The sequence below is a fragment of the Cotesia glomerata genome, unplaced genomic scaffold (assembly GCF_020080835.1).
Source record: "Cotesia glomerata isolate CgM1 unplaced genomic scaffold, MPM_Cglom_v2.3 scaffold_104, whole genome shotgun sequence".
Classification (NCBI taxonomy): domain Eukaryota; kingdom Metazoa; phylum Arthropoda; class Insecta; order Hymenoptera; family Braconidae; genus Cotesia; species Cotesia glomerata.
Genome location: NW_025401377.1, coordinates 1 through 20,921, shown reverse-complemented (window position 1 = coordinate 20,921; position 20,921 = coordinate 1). Strand labels below are relative to the sequence as shown.

The 20,921-nt window shown below is 32.1% G+C and overlaps 2 protein-coding genes across 10 annotated transcripts; one reads left to right on the top strand and one right to left on the bottom strand.

Moving 5' to 3' along the window:
* Positions 1–439: 439 nt before the first annotated feature.
* On the bottom strand, positions 440–17,685 carry LOC123273540 (paired amphipathic helix protein Sin3a-like; the record flags this gene model as incomplete). Of its 9 annotated transcripts, none has more annotated exon segments than XM_044740956.1 (13): positions 440–715; positions 1,723–1,917; positions 2,157–2,326; positions 2,484–2,849; positions 4,446–4,692; positions 4,794–5,268; positions 5,770–6,647; positions 8,073–8,330; positions 8,507–9,091; positions 9,178–9,330; positions 10,583–10,899; positions 11,079–11,116; positions 13,810–13,941. In XM_044740956.1, coding segments are annotated over 11 exon segments (3,900 nt in total), but the record flags the coding sequence as incomplete, so codon positions are not given.
* Positions 17,632–20,810, top strand: LOC123273541 (protein HGH1 homolog). The gene is made up of 7 exons (XM_044740964.1): positions 17,632–17,745; positions 17,984–18,350; positions 18,455–18,695; positions 18,791–19,027; positions 19,099–19,383; positions 20,406–20,567; positions 20,649–20,810. The coding sequence occupies exons 2-7, from the start codon at positions 18,266–18,268 to the stop codon at positions 20,749–20,751; spliced, it is 1,113 nt and encodes a 370-aa protein (XP_044596899.1). The 5' UTR covers positions 17,632–17,745; positions 17,984–18,265; the 3' UTR covers positions 20,752–20,810.
* Positions 20,811–20,921: the final 111 nt, after the last annotated feature.

Here is a 20,921-nt window from a genome sequence, read left to right as displayed (position 1 = left end):
TGAAAGCTGATGATTGTTAAATATTTAATCGCGATTTACAAACTAGATAATGAAATCCTTGATTTGAAGTTATGAATTAAAAATTTATATTATTTAAAAACTAAAATAAAATAATAAAATAAAGAAACTTTAGAACATGAAAATAAATAAAATAAACTGATAATACTGGCGGCAATGCCATTCTGAATAATAGATAATATCGTAGCAAAGTATGTGAGCGATGCGATAGTCGAAAGAATCAGATTAGAATAAATTATAAATGTTCGTTGGTAATGGTGATGGTAGGCGTTCACTTATTTTAAAACTTTTCTTTTTAAGACGAATTAAATTCTTGGTGATTACTTATTGTCGGTTGCAATTCACAATTACGGGATAAACGAACGAATGCAAGCTACAATGGCGGCAATGATTTGATGATAAGGGGTCGTGGATCCTATACCTTCTTATTAATGTCAGTGTTCTTGCGCTTTCTGCCCCTTCCCCCCCTTGCTGCCTGGTCGCTACTCACAGGATGATTGGTGGTTAGCTCATTGTTCGGTGATGACGACGTTTCCTTCGGACTGGGTTGTGCCACCGGTGTCGAGAATCTGTCAAGATACGCTGACCATTTTTCAGTAGTATTTACATCCTCTCTTTCTTTCTCGTTACAACCATCAGCCGTTTCCTCGCCTTCCGTATCCAATAATTCAATAGTCATTTTACACTCTTTCTTGTACTGCAATATCAATTAAATTATCATTATTTGTTATTAGAACACACCTTATTTGTCTATTTATTCACTCAGTATGATTAATCTATATTATTAAAAGAGTAAGAAAAATTTTGCGTCTAGGATAGTCGATTTATTATGATAAATGCATCTTGTGAACTATTGACATTTTTAAAGATATAAGCTCACCCCGACATTACACTCATCGAGACCTTTCATTTAAGTACCCACATCAATTTTTCCTATATATATATGAAAAATATATCAAAATGCATGTGGGTACTCAAATGAAAGCTCTTGATGAATATAACATCGCGATGAGCTTATATCTTTAAAAATATCATAAATTGACAAAATACAATATACTTTCTTAATTATTAGCATTTTTAATGATATAAGCTGATCCCGATGTTACACTCATCCAGACCTTTCATTTGAGTACCTACATCAATTTTTCATATATTTTATATATTTATATATATTACATATATGTATATATGAAAAATATATCAAAATGCATATGGGTACTCCAATAAAAGGTCTTGATGGGTGTAACATCGAGATGAGCTTATATCTTTAAAAACGTCAATAGTTAAGAAATGACATTGAATCTTGTCACCTAATGATATTTTTAAAGATATAAGCTTACCATCACATTACACTCATTGAGACCTTTCATTTAAGTACCCACATCAATTTTTCATATATTTATATATATTACATATATGTATATATGAAAAATATATCAAAAATGCATGTGGGTACTCAAATGAAAGCTCTTGAAGAGTGTAACATCGGGATGAGCTTATATTTTTAAAAACGTCAATATTCAAGAAAATACAGTGCAATTTAACAAAAGTCATTATTTAATAAAGCAAAATTTCATTTATATAATTTGCAAGTCACGGCAGTCTAGTGACTGCAAGGTTGTTAGTAAATATTAATTATCCAAAGTGAATAATAAAAACAATATCAACTTCTATTAAAGTTATCAAACTTCTATAAATACTCACAATATATATCTTGAAGCAATTTTCCTCGGCCATGGCTTTTTCAGCTCGCCTTTGATAAGCCATTTCAGCGGGTAGTCGTAGGCAAGCTGTAGTACAAAGACCGCCAGCTCCGCTATTCTCCTTAGGTTGACGCTGTTCGCGTTGAAACAGATCCATACACTGTTGACATATTGTGTCAGCCACCAAATGCTGCAACTGCGCACATAAAAAAAAATACATATAAATTATCGTAATGATAGCCCGATAATAGTGTAGTTAAATAGACTTTCCAATCAGCCAGATGGTATGGGCAATGTCACTGAACGTCACGCGATAACTATACCATTTACTACCATAGGCATCTATTAATTTACTTTGATATCAGTCTATTTTAACGAGAACCCGCATAATAACTACCGTTGTAATTAAACTTTTAATTTACTAACGACTCTTACCTGTCGTACAGCGTAGGTAACGACTTTGTCCAAGGTAAAGGCTGTGTACGCGTGGATACCAAACATTTCCCGGAGTGAATCCTCGTACACCGTACTTTCCATGTTACCGTCGAGTACATTCTTCACCATATCGAGAAAGGCTGGATAGTAATCTTCTATTTCAACCTCACCTAAAAATTAAAAAAAAAATATATATAAATAAATAAATAAATGAGGCGTGACCAATGATTGGGAAAGTTTATAATTAATTATATGAATTAAAAATAATCAGTACGTTCCAGTGAACAGAAGTACTTGTAACAGATAATGGCAGTGACGTATACTTACTCTTTGGTTTTAACCTCAATGCAACAGCAGTGCTCTCCTTTCTCTGCTGTTTATACCGGGATTCTTCCTCAGCAAGTGCTACTGCTCTATCATACATTTTCGTCAGCCTCTCACAAAGTATCTGGTGTAACCTCAGGAATAGATACCAGCTATTACTTCCCATAAATAGCGTGTAAGCCTCCTCAGGATCAGTCGATAATGCATGAATAGGTAGCTTAACATCTGGTTCTATTTTAATTGACGAATTTGGTGGTAACTGTGATGTTTTATTTCTTGTACCTTGAAGACCGCCAATTGGCGACGTCGACGAGGTAAGACTTTGTGAGCCGCTCCCACATGGCGTGGCGTTTGTTTCTTCTTTTTCGTCTGTAATCATTGATATTATTTTTTTTTTTAAAGACAATAAGCATATAAATAAAAAAAAAATACCATTCGGCAGCCGAAATAGAAGTAGATTTTATCATGAATAGAAAAAAAAATATAACGAGGATTGTATACAAAACTAGGGCTTTTAACTTCTATGCAATCGACAAAAATACACGGAAAAAAGTAAACTGTAATATTCACTCAGATTCCGGTTAATTTTTATAGTTTCAAACAGTAAAGCGGACATCGGGGTGGCAAAAATATAAATATTACAGAACTTAATGTAAAAAGTATAAAAGCCACAATTTATAATTTAATATCCAAAATAAGTGATTAGTAGCTCTCACTATAGTAAATAACGACTCTTTCGCCTTAAAAAATTACAGTTTCAAACAGTAAAAATTGCCATTTCAATATATAGTCCATATTATGAAGAGAAGGGGAACTCAGATAAAAGAGAAGGGGGTCTCACTCTGGGAGAATTTAACATTTGAAACAGTAAAAATTATACTTTTAAAATATACATTTTACCAATCCAAGCAAGTCAATAATTACAGTTTGATTTTTAGCGTTGCACTTAAAATTTACCATTTTACTTTGTAAATATTGACGTTGCTTGTATTAGAAATTTACTAACTTTATTTTATACTTTTTACATATCATTGCGATCATTTTTTAGGTACCAAATGATAAATATCAAAGTCTGAATTCTTAATTATTATACGTTAACATTTTAGACATTTAAATAGCGAATATTACTGTTTGAAATAGTATTTTCTTCCACGTAAAGAGTAAATTGTAACGTTTAAATGGTAAATATTATATAGCGAATAGTAAAATCACGATTTTACTGTTTGAAATGGTAATTTTTAGTAGTTGATCATTACTTATTATAAATCGACTGTTATTTATTACAGTTTATTTTTTTCCGTGTATATATTGACGGAAAAATACTAAAACCAGTGCAATAGCAAATTTCATAATTGGCATAGCGGAATAAGACATAATTTTAAAACTACACATATGATATGGTAGTCAAATTAAAGCTTATTTAAAAAGGCTTTCAGATGCAATTATTCTATTCGATTGTCATTTGTTTAAAATAAATTTTTTAATTCTATTGATTATGTTTATATACTAGGCAGATTTCTTCACTTATGAGACCTGCCATTTCTTTAACTGAAACTTTCAATGCTTATTACAAATTTTTTTTTTTTCATATCAATTATTAATTTTTGTAAGAAAGACACGGGAATGTTATAATGATTGCACATTGAAAGTTACAATGAATATGAGCTAGAATAATTACATGGATAAAAGGTGGATGCCAATTCGATATAATTGGGAATCTGTGCAAGTCAAAACAATACTCTAATTAAATTTCAAGTCTTGATCTAAATATGCAATTCTATACAGCGCCCAGCGGAGCGGGCGAGTAACAGCTAGTACATATATAAACTTTTGAACCATATGTATTTTCTGACTCAGCTCGTCGAGTTATGTCGGAATATAGCAAAATTTTCATTATAAGGACCAATGCAATAGTTAGATTTCTATGAAATCTACTAAAAATAAATAAATATAAATATAATTTACCATCGTCGTCGCGCTCATCGTCGCTCAACTCTTGACGTTGATGGAAAAAGAGATCAGGTATGAAATGCTTGAGAAGAATTTTAATTCGTTTCTTTTCTTCTTTGTGTATTCCAGTTTGTCTTTTTACATGATGAATCAGTAAATTTGCCGCGTCATCCAACACTGATTTGTCTTTATAGGCTAGCACCAAGTGAGGTCCGCCATTATTCTGGCTTTCACTACTTGTATCATCCACTTGCTCGTGCCGCTGAAGTAAACAAAAAAAAAAAAAAAACAAAATAAGTAAATATTAATAAGGTAATTAAATATTTAAAATATTAGTACTTATTTAATAAAACAAACTAGTACCTCATCATACAGAGTTTCTATTTCATTAAAAAGACTCTTAGACCTGAGAGCTTTGAGGTCGTTTTGTTTAAAATTAATGCTCTGGTGGTCCAAGGATTTTAAGTAGAATTTTTCATTTTGTTCTCGCCAGAGTTTATTAAAACCCTTTTGCGCTTCTCGCCACTCCTCTTCCTTATTTTTCAATCTCTTGAGCACTACAGGTACAGCCACAACTGGATTTTTCTTCAGTCCATCGATTATATCCGCTGCTTTGTCCCCGTATATTCGCTTGATTGCACGCTGGTGTATCGTTGGCGACAAACCACCGAGATTGTCATCGAGTTTGAATGTTTGTAAATCTTCTTGGGACAACCTACTCATCTTTTTTTTAACACCTTCCAGCACTCTTATCGTCGCTGCATTCGTTTCTATTACACCGTCAAGCTCAAATCTTTCGTCTTCACAACGATAGATTATTTCTTCGTATTGAGTTTTTCTAATAATAAATAAATAAATAAATAAAAATACAGCACACTAAATAGGGCGATGTAAAAAAAATAACACTCAGGTTAGTAAACGTCTAAAAATTTTTTTTTTTTTTTTCTTATTAATTAAATTACAATTAAAAAGATATTTCTAAAAAATTGCACTTATAGTTTTTTAAGTTTTTTACATGTGAAATTTTTTTCAATTGTTAAATTGAAATTTTTTCAATAAAAAATTTCTAAAAATTTTGAAATGTCGACTAACTTAATTATGAAAATTAAATTAGCCGACATCTAAAAATTTTTATAATTTTTTTCTATTGAAAAAATTATCTCAGAAAAATAAAATGTCATTTGTAAAAAAATTAAAAAAATACAAGTGCAATTTAAAAAAAATATTTTTTAGTTGTAATTTAATGAGAAAAAAAAATTAAAAACGTCGGCTAACTTTATTGTTAAAACTTAATTTTCATTGTAAAAAAAATAAAAAATAAAAATAAATATATATTTACCTAGATGTGACGAATGTACTGTCCTCCGACCATGTTGGGAACGATACCCAGGTATCATTGAGCACTTCTTTACAAAGTTCGGTTCTACCTGTACACTTGGGTTGAATATAAGATTTAGGTAATGCACAATAAGAGGCACCTAATCGTTTACACGTCGAGTAATCGATTTCCATAGCGAGGTCACCTTGAGGACGATCCTGATGACTTCTAACAACTTTATTAGGAAGAGCCTCAATATTAACCCCACTAGTGGAATTCGACGACGTAACACCAGTCGATTCCGGTAAGTGACCAAGAAAGTCTTTAAACCACCGAAAAAGTTCGGGACATTTACCGAGAAACGGTGTCACCAATAATACCATTTCCGATTTAGAAATAACTTCATCATTAAATATCACCAAACATCTTAAAAAATTGTCATAAACTTCAGTTGATTTCAAGTGTTTGCGAACTTTATCGAAGAACGCATAATCACTTAGAGAACCATATTTTCCGGCCTCAGCGATGGTTATATCACGAGCAGACGCCGTTAGTTTGTGTTTTTTAAGTGGAGGTGGTCCATGAGGTACATGGTGAGAATTCCCCGTCGACACAGACGTCGAGAAGGATGGACTCCTCTTCAACTGACCGGCATTGTGACCGAATTTTTGACTACTATTTATATCCCTGATTCCAGTCCTATCACGTTCACGATCTCGATCACGATGATCTCTTCCATCACGATCAAGATTAACCACTGTCCCACCAACAGCATCTCCTCGATGATCCCGAGGTATGTTACCCGCATTGTTGTACGAAGCTTTAGGTCCTAGCGGTTTTTTAACGATCGTACTGTGATCGTTAACCGCTGCGGTTTTATTCCCCTGGAACATAGCAGACTAGGAAAAATTAGAATCAAATTATATTTTATCAATTTTATTTTTTATTTTTCAATTGATTGATACATAAATTTTTAATTTCCCACTAAGAAAATTGAAAATTTAAAAAAACCGGGAAGTTTCCGTCATGATGTCCGTATGTATGTATGTATGTATGTATGTATGTATGTATGTATGTATGTGATCCTCTTATAACTTTTGAACGGCTTGACTGATTTCTTCGCGGTTGGCGCCATTCGAAAGGGCTTGGCCAAACTTAGATTTTGAATATAATTTGGACCGATTCGAACCGTTAGATTTTGAGAAATCTCAAAAAAAAATAAACTACAACAAAATTTTTTTTAAAATGTGGTTTTTATGGAATAACTTTGAAATGGCTTTACCGATCGATTCAAAAAAATAATCAGCTCTTAACATAAAAAAACCACGTCGATCACTGCCAGCTCGGTCGAAATCGGTTGATTTGTTCGTGAGTTATCGTTGTCGAAAGAAAATCCAAAAAAGCTTTTTTTTGGAATTACTTCGGAATTTCTAATTCAATCAATTGAAACTTAAGAGCATGTATTACAGTCTGTTGTCGGTAATTCAGTTTGGAATAGTGATAACAAATGCCAATTGAATATATCGGATTGTTTATTTGAAACACATAAAATGCACTGAAGATTATCAGGCTGACTGTCAATACTCCCAACACTGTTCAAAAAAATTAAACTATAGTTTATTTACTATAGTAAATGAAATTTTTTGTTGATAATTAGTTTTCTATTCAAACCTAGTTGCATTTTAATAATTCTGTCTTATAAGTAATCTAAACTAAAGTAAAGATTAACCAAAAAATTAAATCAATCTCAAAGATTATATTGGTTGTAAGTTTATGAGTAATTTCTTTATAGTAAAGTTTATTTACTTGAATATATGATGGGCCCGGAGATAAGGCAGTTTTACGCGCGAACTCTATCTATTTATTTATCATTTTGTTATTTTTTTTCAATGATTAAATTTAAAAATAAAAGAATCAATTTACGAAAGACTATTATTAACATACTCCTGCCAAGTTTAATAATTTTTTGTTCAAAAATTACTTGGTCAAAAAGCGTCTCAGTATTTTGTCCAAAATTTGAATATTCTCTGTCCTACATGTTCTTAAGAATTATTTATGAGGCTTGAAAAAATGCGTTGAATGGTTCATTTATTCAAAAATTATTGTGGTTCAAAAATTCAAAAAATAGTGTTTTATTAAACTTCTATCAGACTTTTGAGCTCGGAGAACTCAAAATAACACGAAAATCATATTTTTGAGCTCAAAGAGCTCAAAAACGTAATTAGTACAATTTTGAGCACTTAATTATAGAATTAGCGGGAAGTGGCAGCGATCGCCTTTAGGATCAAGCGTTTTTTTAATTTTTAACAGATAATTCAACTCACCAATGAATTCTGTTGATTCGTAGCATCAGGTAAAAATTGTCCAAACTCAGCAAGAAGATCGTCTTGATTTTCAAAGAGTTTGGCGACTTGACTGTAGACCTCCGCTTCAGTAAGATGTTTACCAGCAGGTCCAGCACCACCGCTGCCACTTCCGCCACCCAAATGATTGCCATCTTTCAGGTGTCGCTGTTCTTTTTGATATGTATGTAAGATTTCCAAAAAGCGTTTATACTTATCTGGCTGGCCTTGAAATCGATGCTATGAAAAAAAATAATACAACAAATATTTACTTTAGAACAACCATGTCCACAAGCCAACACATATATATAATTTATATACATCCATATTTGTTTAATGTTATACGTCGTTTAATATTATTCGATTTAGTTTGTCTTTGACGTAGAGTTTAAATATACTCAGTAATAGTTACTCACTTTAATCTTATTGACGTAGTTGATGGCATGATTAAATTCGACCGGTTGATTCTGCGGCGTCTGTCCACTGCCGCTATTCTGAACAGCACCGTCCTGCGCTTGACTCAGGGCTTGACTGACAATTTGCGCGTGCGCCGCGTTTATATGCGAATTATTATTAAAAGGTTGTATTGGCGGTGGGGAAGACGCCGCGTGAACAGTCAAACTATTATTTGTAACATTATTCGCCATCGTGTGATGTATGTTTCCAGTTCCTTGCATTATATGAAGGACTGATGGTGCTTTTGCTGGTTGACTCGGTGGACTCGCTACTGGTGGTGAACCGACGTTAACAGTGCAGTGTTGCTGCGATATTGTGGACGTATGTGTTGACGTTGGACTCGGCATGCTCACCGAAACGTGAAAAGCAAAACCTTGCTCGTTTGAATGAACCTCTATCTTGTAACCCGGCGGTAAAAATGTATTGAACCCGACTATTAACTCCGGATGTCCTTTAAATAAATTACTGACCCTTGATATAACTCCCGGTGTATCTATGCTCTGGGATTTGAATTCTTTCATAATATCCAGGAAGTCATTGTAAACCTAAATAATCATAACAGCAAAAAGAAAAATTAATTAAATAAATAAAATCATTTTTAATCAACTCGAGTTATAAACTCAATAATTACCTGAGGTTGGTCGCTGAACTTGTATTTAACTTGATCCAAATACGAGAGAGCATCCTCGACTTTCAGCCTTTGAAATGCTTGTTGTTGAGATCCACCTCCAACACCACCACCAGGGGGTGTAGGCGGTAATGGTGCTCCACTCGTAGAATGCACCTGTGATATTAATAAATAAAAAGTGAATAAAAATAACAAACAAATCGACGATCTAATTAGCATTTGGTCTAACTCTTTATTTTGTACACTGAAAAAAATATTTTTTCTCAATATATAGATATACATTTAACATTGGCTAATGGCGGCATTTATTTTTCTTTTAATTAATACACTTTAATTAGTCGGGCAAGTGTAAATTTTTTTTAATTAACTTTATCACTAATATATTTACTTTCATCCATAAGTTTTTTAAAAATATTCACCAACAGTTTTACGAGAAAAATACAGAAATTTATCAATGTTTGGAGGTTACCCCATAAGACCTATGTTAAATTGCTCAACTTCAAAGTTAATTATTTATTTAAATAATCGGACAATCTCTTTCAAATTTTCGGAATTTGTTTAGACATATTTAAACTTCATATTAAAAAAAAATCAAGCCTTTTATCAAAAGTTGTCTTGGTGCTCGTACTTCCTTAAGAAAATTTTCTTGATACAAGAATTTATGTTCTTGAAAATTTTCAAGAATATTTATTCTTAGCTCAAGAAATTGCTAAATTGATTGAAATAATTTTTACTTAATTTAAATAAAGCTATTCTTTTGTTTATCTATTATCCAAAGATAAATATTGATTTTCTTCTTTCAGAAATTAATAATTAATAATAATAGAATATTTGATCGTCAACGAGTTTCTTTAACTAAGAAATTGTTAATTGAGTAAAAGTATTTTTTTTTTCTCAGTGTAGAGGGTGATTTTTTAACATTTTGATGTAGCAATAATCCAATTATAAATTATTTGAATGATCCAAACCAAAATATTATACCTCTATTAAATATTAAATGGTTTTTTAAAGTGATAATAAATTTTTAACTAATTGTTTTTTCGAACAAATGGAAAATTTTCTAAAATAGAGTTAGACAATTTGCTAATTAAAAAATCGAAATTCATTATTATAACATAAACTGAGCAATTATACAAAAGTTTATGTGTTGAAAACCAATAGCCAACTCCTTCACCCAGACCAGTATTACTGTGCAGTATCTCAGTGATATTGGTACTACACGTGGTGCTCAAGCTACTAGTCTGAGAAAGGTTTGGATGTTTTAAATTTTTTTTTTTTAATTAATTAATCTAATACATTTATAAACTTGATATTTAAATCAAACTGACACACAAACTATAAAATTCCCATAGATAATGCAACATAAATTAACAACAGTTAAGAACAACAACTAAAGATTGCATGTTACCTTGACGGGCGATGGGCTCGCTTGGGGCACAACAATAGCCCCAGAATATGGCTGTTGCGTTTGGGTAGTTCCAAACTGTATGCTGCCTGGCATGTCTTTAGACGTAATAGGTCTTACAGCTTGACCAGAATTAATTCCAACACCTAATCCAGTTGTTGAGTGATACTCCAAATTAACACTACCACCACCACCTCCTAATCCACCTACGTTTAAACCTCCACCTCCTCCCAATGTAGAATGCTTTAGTGTTGCTCCTGCTGTCGTTGCTACTTCGTCCACCCCACGAGCTCGTTTCATTTCAAATTACATTGGAAATTCTACAGACAAGATTAAGAAAATAAATTAGAGTATGCAGTATGAAACAATAAAATAGTTTATAAAACAATATTTAATAGAAGAAAAAAAAACACATACACGCACAATAAAAACTCGTCTGGCAACCAAGAGAAAGTATAGAAAGTATTTTATTGTCAAAAATTAATAACGAGACACTTACCTATCAGATGAAGGTACAATCGGATGAATCAACTAGCTCTGAAACATATTTAAATAATAATTACATTAGTTTTTATATCAATTACTCGATTAAATTAATTTATAAAAATAAATTAAACAGTCAAGCCACGCAGACATAAATTCAATACACAAAACAATTATCCTTAAATTATATATCTAATTATTGTTCACAAACAACCAAATAATTTACCAATTTCCATCTGGAAGCACGCCAATAAACTCCCTCAGAAAATCACGCAATTTTTATTTTATTTTTTTTTTTTTTCCAATTTCAATCGTTCAAAATGATTTTTTTTATTTGAATTTAATTATTCAGAGTTTTATTGCAACAATCCTATCTCACTCACAGCTGGATGACACTACGGCCACCAGGAGTTCAAGAAGATGAGTATGTCATCAGAGTCAGTGCTCCGGGTGGTGAGTAAGAATAAACGCGTACACACACACACACACATATACACACAATGTAGGAGTAAATTTGCCGGCAAAAGCAAAGCGGGCGATCACACACGAGGAAACTTTAACGTTCTCACTAATACATTAAATTCATACATATATGTATACATATATTTATATAAATATATACATATACATAGACAGAATCGTGGAGAACAAGGCAAAGCAGACACGAGATAGATATTGAGGGGGGCCGCCCTTGTTAGTATTAGTGTTGCTGCTGCTGCTGCTGCTTCTGCTATTCTGCGCCGTGTTGACGATGTACAAGTCGTGTACCAGTAGTAGTAGGTAGGTTTCTGCGCGCAAAGGGACGCGTAAAAATTCTCCAAGCACACAGTGGTGGTAGTTTATGAGCGCACGAGAACGAGATAAAGTCTTGAATAAAAAAAAATAAAATTTGTCAAAACAATTAAAATATTTATATTTATAGTATTTATTGTAATCTAAAAAATAATAGTTATTATTTTTTGTTCACCGTGATGCCACACGCGTTGAACGTTTTCCGGCCGTCGACGTTACGCAATATATTCTTCGTAAATACATAACACACTACACACATTTAACGCGCGGTAACAGCCGTTATATACACTTTTTAATATTTTAATATTTTTTTATTTAGTTGGTGTAGTGCTCCAGTGAAAATAACTACATACCACGAGGAAGACAATCTTGCTTGGCTTGTAGTTAATTACTGGCTCGACAAGGTTGAGGTGTGGATCCCTTGACGACCAGCAGGAAGCTCTACCAACTAACGACTCCTGGATCAACACCTCTTTTTTTTTATCCCAACACTCCAGAAGAGACTCAACACCCTCACACGTAACACATTTACTAAAACGCTTGGTGTTTTAAAAAATAACCGCGTAACTGCTGGTTGCTGCTGGCAATTTATTATGATGATGATGATGATGACGACAAGCTGATTAAAAAAACGTTGGCTTGTTCTTTACTGCAGTAACCACTTTTTAAAAATTTATTAATGTCTTTTTTTTTTTATAAAGACACACCAAATAATAAATTAGACGTCGTGATACGTAGACAGGCCGGTCCAGCATACATGTACACACACCAGCAGTTCACACACGTCCACACGCTAAAAAACCAACTAAACTGAAAATAACTATACTCTTTTGCATTTTAACTTTGCGGCGTACACATAAACGTTATCTCCACGTGAATACCAGTGTCCTAAACCCATCACGTCCATTTTTTACCACAATTTTCCTTACTTTTTTGTCTTATTAAATAAATATTTATCCTTCTCAGCTGTTCAGCAACAGTTTTAATTGTTTACTCAACAGTCCAGATTCTCTGTTTATTTAGATAAAAATATTTCCAGTGTGAAAAATAATTAGCAAATTAATTTTCTATGCGTATAAGTCTATTTGCACGCTCGGAGTACCAAAGGCAAACTATTGGATTTTGTATGGCAAACAAGGAACTGACTGGTGGTGTATAGCGAGACGTCGCCCAGGAGGGGGACAACCCCAGGAACGTACCGAGAGACGCCGTCGTGGCCGGGCTCCCGGCGCTACCAACCGTATCTTTATTCTTTGTCATTCTTATGATGTAATGAACAATTTATTTTCATACCTGCGCGACAAAAAATACTATTAATCAACAATCATACTTGTGTTTTGTTTATTTTAACCTAAAAATAATAAAAACAGCCGTAAGATTATTTTTATAGTCATTTTAAAACACACACCTGTCAACGAGGTCATTCCACTCTAAAATTCGGAGGGAATCCCTTGATTATTTTTCAAATTATCAGGTATTTTTTCTTCAAAATACTTACAATAATAATAAATTAATTTAATGGATAATTAAGTAAAAAAAAAAAAAAATCTATGTACTGGAAAATTAATAAATAAAATTCACCAGCTCTGTTCTGGTGAATGCTGTGGAGATCCGCTGAAATTTGCGCGGCATCGGTGAGTTTTTGAAGAAATAAAATAAAAAAATTATCTCCAGTCGTATGCGCGAGCATTAGTTGGCAGCAGTAGACACAAATGTTACCCTGGTTTTAATTATTTTTCAATTTTATTTTTTATTTTTTTTTTTTTTCATTACTGTACTTGACTTCTCTCTACGTACACACAAAAGTATTATATGGATGCAGAAAAAAAAAAAAAAAAAAAAAAAAGTGAAGTGATGCAGTACAGGTAGACAAGATGTAAGTATAGATATATATAATAATAATAATGATAATAATTATATTAAAACTTAAGCAGTATGTATTGTAATATACCAACCAACAAAATAATATTTACGGCCCTGAAAATTGTAGGTACGAAGCCGCCAAGAGGCGCGCGCAGTCAACAAAATATCCAAGCCGTCTCTTCCTTGCTCCGGCCGACATGTTAGCGCGGCCAACAGCTGTTCCGTGTACCGAGCAAACTCCCCATTGTCAATCTGGGTCATGGAAACTGCGCAAAACCGCATTTTGGTGGTAAGTCGCACAAAACGCGTGTTCTTAAAACTCCGGACTAAAACCGTGATTGTGAGACACTCGGCCCACTAAATAAATAACCAATTAATAAATAATTACGCGATAAACTGGTCAGTTAGTTTTTAATATAAAATATTAGATTTTATTTTATAAAATAAAAAACAAACATTTGGATCCTGTTGGTTGTTCTTGGGTTATTGCGTTTGTCGTTCCATACGCCAGCTTATTTTCATCGGTAGTTGTAGTAGTACATTAAATATACACACAAGTAGTGGTGGTAGTGACACGTATACGTTTCACGGACAAGCTGCGCGGTCCTAGCGTATCTGTCGTTAAACGCTACTGGCTGGTTCCTCAGAGAAATCCAATCTCATTGGCTGACGACGATCACAAACAAAGATGGAGTATCGCTACCACTACTGTTAATTTTTTACCAGTACATCTACAAATTTCCCTTCTCTTCTCTTTCATTACATTTCATTCTATTACCTACATCCTACATTACATTACATACAGTATAACATGATATGTATATATATTAAACTACTACCACAATTACTATTTAAACCTAACCCTGTACTGGGACCCAACTCCCAATATTTATTCTCTCCTTCTCTTGGAATCAGAATTTCTCGCTGCGCGTACCATGACACTCCATAGTCTTCCACCACTACCAGTAACATTAAATCCAAGTATTAAATATTACATACACATAAATGTTAACGCTAGAGACTGCGCCCCTCTCAAACTAAACCTTTTACTCGCTACAGCTCACTAAAACGCCCGTCTGTCTGTACATTCGACTGTTGTGCGCTTATCACTGCCAAAGTACTCGTTATTTTTCGCGTACGTACATTTGCGCGATCGACTTAGTGTCTATCAGCGAAGAATATACCCGAAAAATATAAAAAAAAAATTGAGTACTTTCAATTTTTAATTTTATTTCTTCTTTACTTAAATTTATTTTCCATTATAGTTATAATAATTAACGTAATACGCCTACTTAAAAAACTAAATTCAACTTGTTCGGTCATCCCTACCTACATACTCTCATTAAATTCTTTGTCCTCGTCTCTCTTCTTCCATTTTACTTGAAATTTAACTCCTACTCCTCACTACCTCACCTACCGTCATCATCATTTTCTTTTATTTATTTCTTCTTTCATTCTCTGTCGCTCTTTTTTATTTCTTCCATTTCAATTTTAAAATCATCGCTGTTATATTATATTATTTCGCGAATTATCACGGTGTGTTTATAATATAACGCGGTGCCACAAAGAAGACTAAGAGACGAAGACGATAAATACTAATTGACGTTTTGCTATTTTATATTATAATATTATAAATATATATGTACAATATTAGTGAGCTTGCTCCTGGGAAGATTATTAAAAGGGAACGGGCCAGCCGCGTAGTCGGTCGATTGAGCCGTGTTGTGTACGTACTATATGTATATATATATATATATATATATATATATATATATATATATATATATATATATATATATAATATGATATGTATGTATATTACGTATATGTATATAAATATAAAGAGGAACGTTGGAAAGTGAATAGTTTGGTGCATGAAATGTAACGTAAAATGGTTATACACAGATGAAAGGTGGAATAAATATTTCTTCCTATATGTACATGTTAATGTATGTATATAAATATAAATATATATATATATGAAATTAATATGATAGTGGTATGCCTCGTATTGGGCGGGACTACTCATCGATGAAGAGTTTTATCTGCTTATCGGTGCACTTCTCAGTGCGAGTGAAAGCGGAACTAATCTCTTGCTTTGATAAATTAGATATTTATTTTTAAATATTTAAACTCCAAATTGGCAATCAATATTAATTAATTATTGCAAAAAAATTTAATTATTAATTTAAAGTTCGGATAAATTTTCTATTGATAATAATGTTAAAATTTATCAGCTTAGCTTGGATGTTTTCAGTCTTGCAGTGCTTTCAAGTGTACACTTAATATTTTTATTTTATTTTAGCAAACATAATCCGGCTGTCTGTATATTTTTTTAGCAAATATGAGGCTCTAATTATCTGGAAGTTTAACTAATCCTGCCTCTTGATATGCTCAGAATCAACACCATCATACAATTGACTGCACCACTCTAAAAACCAAAGAAAAATATACCAATAATCTTTTATTTTTCTTTTTTTTTCTACTAGCATTGATAGCATTAGCATCAGAGTATCACTAAAAAATAAACAAGTAAATATAAAAAATAATATAATTAATTAAATACTGTAAAGTTGATTTAAAATTTATAGATCAATGACTGTACAAGTTATATCTAACCTCAACTATTTTACCAAATATAATTACACTGGTAAACAGTTTAGAGAATTTTTATTAAATTTGTTGCCAATTTTATTGCTATGTATGTCGTGCAGTTAATGGCAACAAAATTATTATCTGATATTCTATGAAAAAAATATAAATAAATAAATAAACATTGAAACATATGACTTTTTTTTTTCTTTGCCGACTGCCAGCAACAATAATTAAACTCACTTTATTTTAATCTCTGAATTTTTCACCAATTAATTTTAATAAAAATTATATTTGATTAATTATGAATAAAATATTGAAATAAAAATAAAAAGATTAACTCATCTATTGTAAATATGTAGATGTACTTATATTTGCACTGTATTTTTAGTCCAAAAGGATGAATCATACAGACAATGTAACCAAACGTTTTAATAATTAAATAAAACTATTTAAAATTAAATTTTTGCAAAATTATTTAATTATGTCATCCGATAAATATATTTTAAAAAAGTATTTATTATTTACTGTAGCACTGGTAATTAGAGTGTGTTTTAAAATAAAATAATTAAAAATCTTGAGTAAATGCGTCACGAGTACTCTCAAGACGAAAAGCGTCGTCGCCAAGGAGAGCCAAACGACGCGGGGAAGCCTCTCGACCGGTTTCACGAGCATACCACAATCCTTTTTGACAGTCTGTTAACTATTTTTGGTTGCCTCGATGGATACAACATAACAAGTGTACATATTGCATTAGATTATCACCGTCTCAATTATTATTATCATCATGATTATTTGTATTTTTGCATCCTTTTTTTTTTTATTTTCATTTGCCTACGCTTAATTTACAATCGCACATTTAACTCCAACAAAACACAATCTTAGCTCGGAGCTTCGCCTCGTCATCTTTTTTTAAAATTTTTAAATTCCACCAGGTACATCACCAATCACGTTTTTTCATTATTTTCTCACACCAATCTATAGTCCAGATCAACAGAAATTATAACTCGATAATTGTTTTACTAAAATAAACATAAATAATAGGTAATAAAAACGATGACTAAGTACTTAAAGTTTCGCAGAGCAGAGAGTAGACAGCACACATTTTTTTAGTTCAGTTGTTAGATTTGAGGTTTGCTTTTCGTGGTTTATTATTATATATTTTTATTTTTTTTTTTTTCACTTACCTGATGATAACCTCTTGAACTTAACTTTAAACTCGTCGGCAAAAATATTTAATTCACGTGATTCAAATAATAATTTACTAAGCAAGAATTTAAATGTACTCAAAGTTGATAAAAATTTACAGTCCTTGTTCAACAATAAATCTTGACACATCTTACAAACAGAAAGTGAGACCCGTTCATGCAGGTGACCGATTGTGAACTGTCGGGACAATTACGAATGAGGTTGAGTCCAAATTCAGTTGTGGGTAGGTAAGCATCATCATGTGCTCGAGTCTTAGTACACACTCACCAATCAACCTCACGTACTTAATATATATTACGTATTTTTATTTAATTATATTGTTTTTTAACACCTAGTTTGAGTTTATGTGATCATCAGTGATCAGTTAACCGTCTGTGATTTATTTAAAAGCCATTATTTAAAAGTTTATTTGGCTGAATTCTAAAAAAAAAAAAAAAATAATTCAAATACGTGACACACCTTTAGAAAAAATGGACTCGTCCGAGCGCTGGTGCGATAAAATCCCGGGGCGCTGCTGTCTTATTCATACGGACCTGAGTTTCAAGCCGACCAATCGCTGAGCCGCTGCTCCGGATGTTATAACGGGAAAAATTGAATTTGATTGGCTGGTAATCGTTACACGCGGTATCATAAGCAAAAGCGTTTCAAGAAACCTACATAATTTTTTTTTGGAGTTTTTAAATGGAGTAAGTACACTTACTTTTGGTGGATGCTTATGATAATTGTCAAATATAAATATTATACACAATGGACTCGCTAAAAGAACTGGTTGAGTATTTAAATTTCGACGCTCGGCTTGATCTCCAAGCTGTTGCTGTACAAAATATTCTTGGTAAGAATTTTAACCGTTATTATTATTATTACTACTGATTAATATTATTATGATCGAAGGTGATGCTTTTTCAAGGCTTGCTTATTAATCAAATGTAATTACAGGTCTTACAAACACAGAGAAAGGCAGAGAAATGCTTCTGAGCTGTCCGGAAATTTTACGACAATTTATTTTACTCTGCCAAGTTGATTCCAAGAGACTAGCGGTTGCTAAAGATGCGGCACGTGCTCTGATAAATATATCTGGTGATGAAGCTGGTGCTAAAGCTTTGCTACTTATTTCAGAGGCTTCTAAATGTGAATTGAATCAACGACCTACTGATAATCTTATTCGCGTTTGCTTCAGGTAATTTATCTGATCATCAATTTAAATAAAAATTCCCTGAATTGATAAATTTATTTTATTTTATTTTATTAACACCTGGTTGACTTAATTTCTAGTTTTATTCTAGACAAAGATAATTCACTTGCAGATCAATGCTGTATGATTCTGTCAAACCTGACAAGACCGGCGGCTCTGGTTGATAGAATAGTTAGTCTTATTGAGAAAGCTGATTGCAAATGGGATAAAATTGTTTACGCATTTGCTTATGCTGATAAATATAACACGAAAGGTGCTAAGCTTCATTATCTTGGACCGACGCTGAGTAATTTAAGTCAGTCTCCAATTGTCAGAAGGTCAGGTTGTTTAATATTTACTTTAAGAATATAAATAAATTTGTTTTGTAAATAAGGATTATTTTTAACAGTCGTTTGATGGATCGAGACCTTCTCATAATTCACAAGCTTCTTCCTTTCGTGGAGTACAAAGATAGTTTGGTGAGACGAGGTGGCATCGTAGGAACTCTTAAGAATTGTTGTTTTGATATTGAGAATCATCTTTGGCTTCTTAGCGATCAAGTTGACATTCTTTCGCACTTATTATTGCCTTTGGCTGGTCCAGAAGAATTTGATGACGAAGATAATGATAAATTACCAATTGATTTGCAATATTTACCTGCTACCAAAGAACGAGAACGTGATGTAGACATCAGGTAACGATATTTATTATTATTATTTTTTTTTTAATCTAATTTATAAGTAGCAGCTGGTAGCTTTGATGAATTTCTTGGTAGAAAATGAACAATAATGAATTATAAAAGTTTGATACGCTATTACTACTTACTTGCTATGTATTATTGCTGTTCATATTAATATTAATATTAATATCAATTGTCAAAATTATTCTAAATATTTAAGGGGCACAACTAGTGTGAAATTTTCAAAAAATCGATTTTATATTTAGATAGGTTCTACCTTTAAAAATAACATTAAAATTTTTAATCGATATCTTAAATAGTTTTTGAGTTACAGCCATTTAAAAAATAGCCGCTCGGCAATAAGAATAGGATTATTTTATCTTTAAACGCGTTTTTCTCGAAACAGCATTTTTCGAATTTGCTGCAGTGATTACTCGAAGACAAATGATCCGATCACTATTAAATTTTTTTCTGCATGTTCTGGATATAGTTCTCCATACAATGACTCTCCAGTTTTTTGATCTGATCAAAAATCGAATTTTGGCAGGCCAAAAACGACCAAAATTTTGGGTAAAATTCAACTTTTTTTTAAAAACGCTCCCATTTTGTCAATTTTTGATATTTTTTTTCGACCGAGGGTCATTGTACGAACAATATCTTCTAGTTGAACGAGAATTTTTTTTCTATGTTTCATTCATGGAGAAGGCCGGAATCACTGCAGCAGTGGAGGACCTTTTTTTTAGCGCCGCCGGAAATCGCGTGTAACTCGGAAAATATTTAATTTTTTTCTTCAAAAATTTTACTGTATATTCTTAAAATATGTATTAATATACCCTTAAAATTTTAATACAATTCATACAGGAGTTTTTTTTATTTTAATTCCCAAAAATCGCCTTTTTTTAGGCTGTCACACTAGTTGTGCCCCTTAAAATTATGTGTACGTCCCAATCACTGTAAAAAATATATTTTGATGGTCCTGAGAGTAATAATTAGTTAATTAAAAAAAAAAAAATTTTATTTTTATTTTCATTTATTAGAACCATGATTTTGGAAGCGCTGTGTCAATTATGCGCTACTAAAGAAGCGCGGGAAATAATCAGAGAAAAAAATGCTTACGTTATTCTTCGGGAGTATCATAAGTGGGAAAAAGATAAAGCTGCCTTGCTAGCCTGTGAAAATGTTATTGATATACTAATCAGGTAATTAATTTTAATTATTTATAATAAATATAAATAATAAGGAACTTTATATTACCAGTAATGTTTTTTTATTTTTTTCAGAACTGAGGAAGAAATAGGAATAGATAATTTAAAACAAATAGAAGTTCCTTCTAAGTATTCGGAGAAATTCCAGGAAATTGATAAAGAATTTCTCAAGGAATGAATGTGAATAAAATTGTTTTTATTAATTTGATAAAATAAAAAAACTGAATGAAATTACAATAATGAGATACAGAGTAAAAATTAACAGTAAGCCTCCTAAAACAATAAACGTGTAAAATTGCACGTACCCGTATTATAAGTTTGATTAAAGTAATCAGGTCACTTAAAACA

Coding starts and splice junctions, on each gene's coding strand:
- LOC123273541 (XM_044740964.1), top strand. CDS start 18,266: ATGGACTCGCTAAAAGAACTGGTTGAGTATTTAAATTTCGACGCTCGG. Junction 18,696..18,790: donor CTTATTCGCGTTTGCTTCAG/GTAATTTATCTG, acceptor CTTAATTTCTAG/TTTTATTCTAGACAAAGATA. Junction 19,384..20,405: donor GAACGTGATGTAGACATCAG/GTAACGATATTT, acceptor TTCATTTATTAG/AACCATGATTTTGGAAGCGC.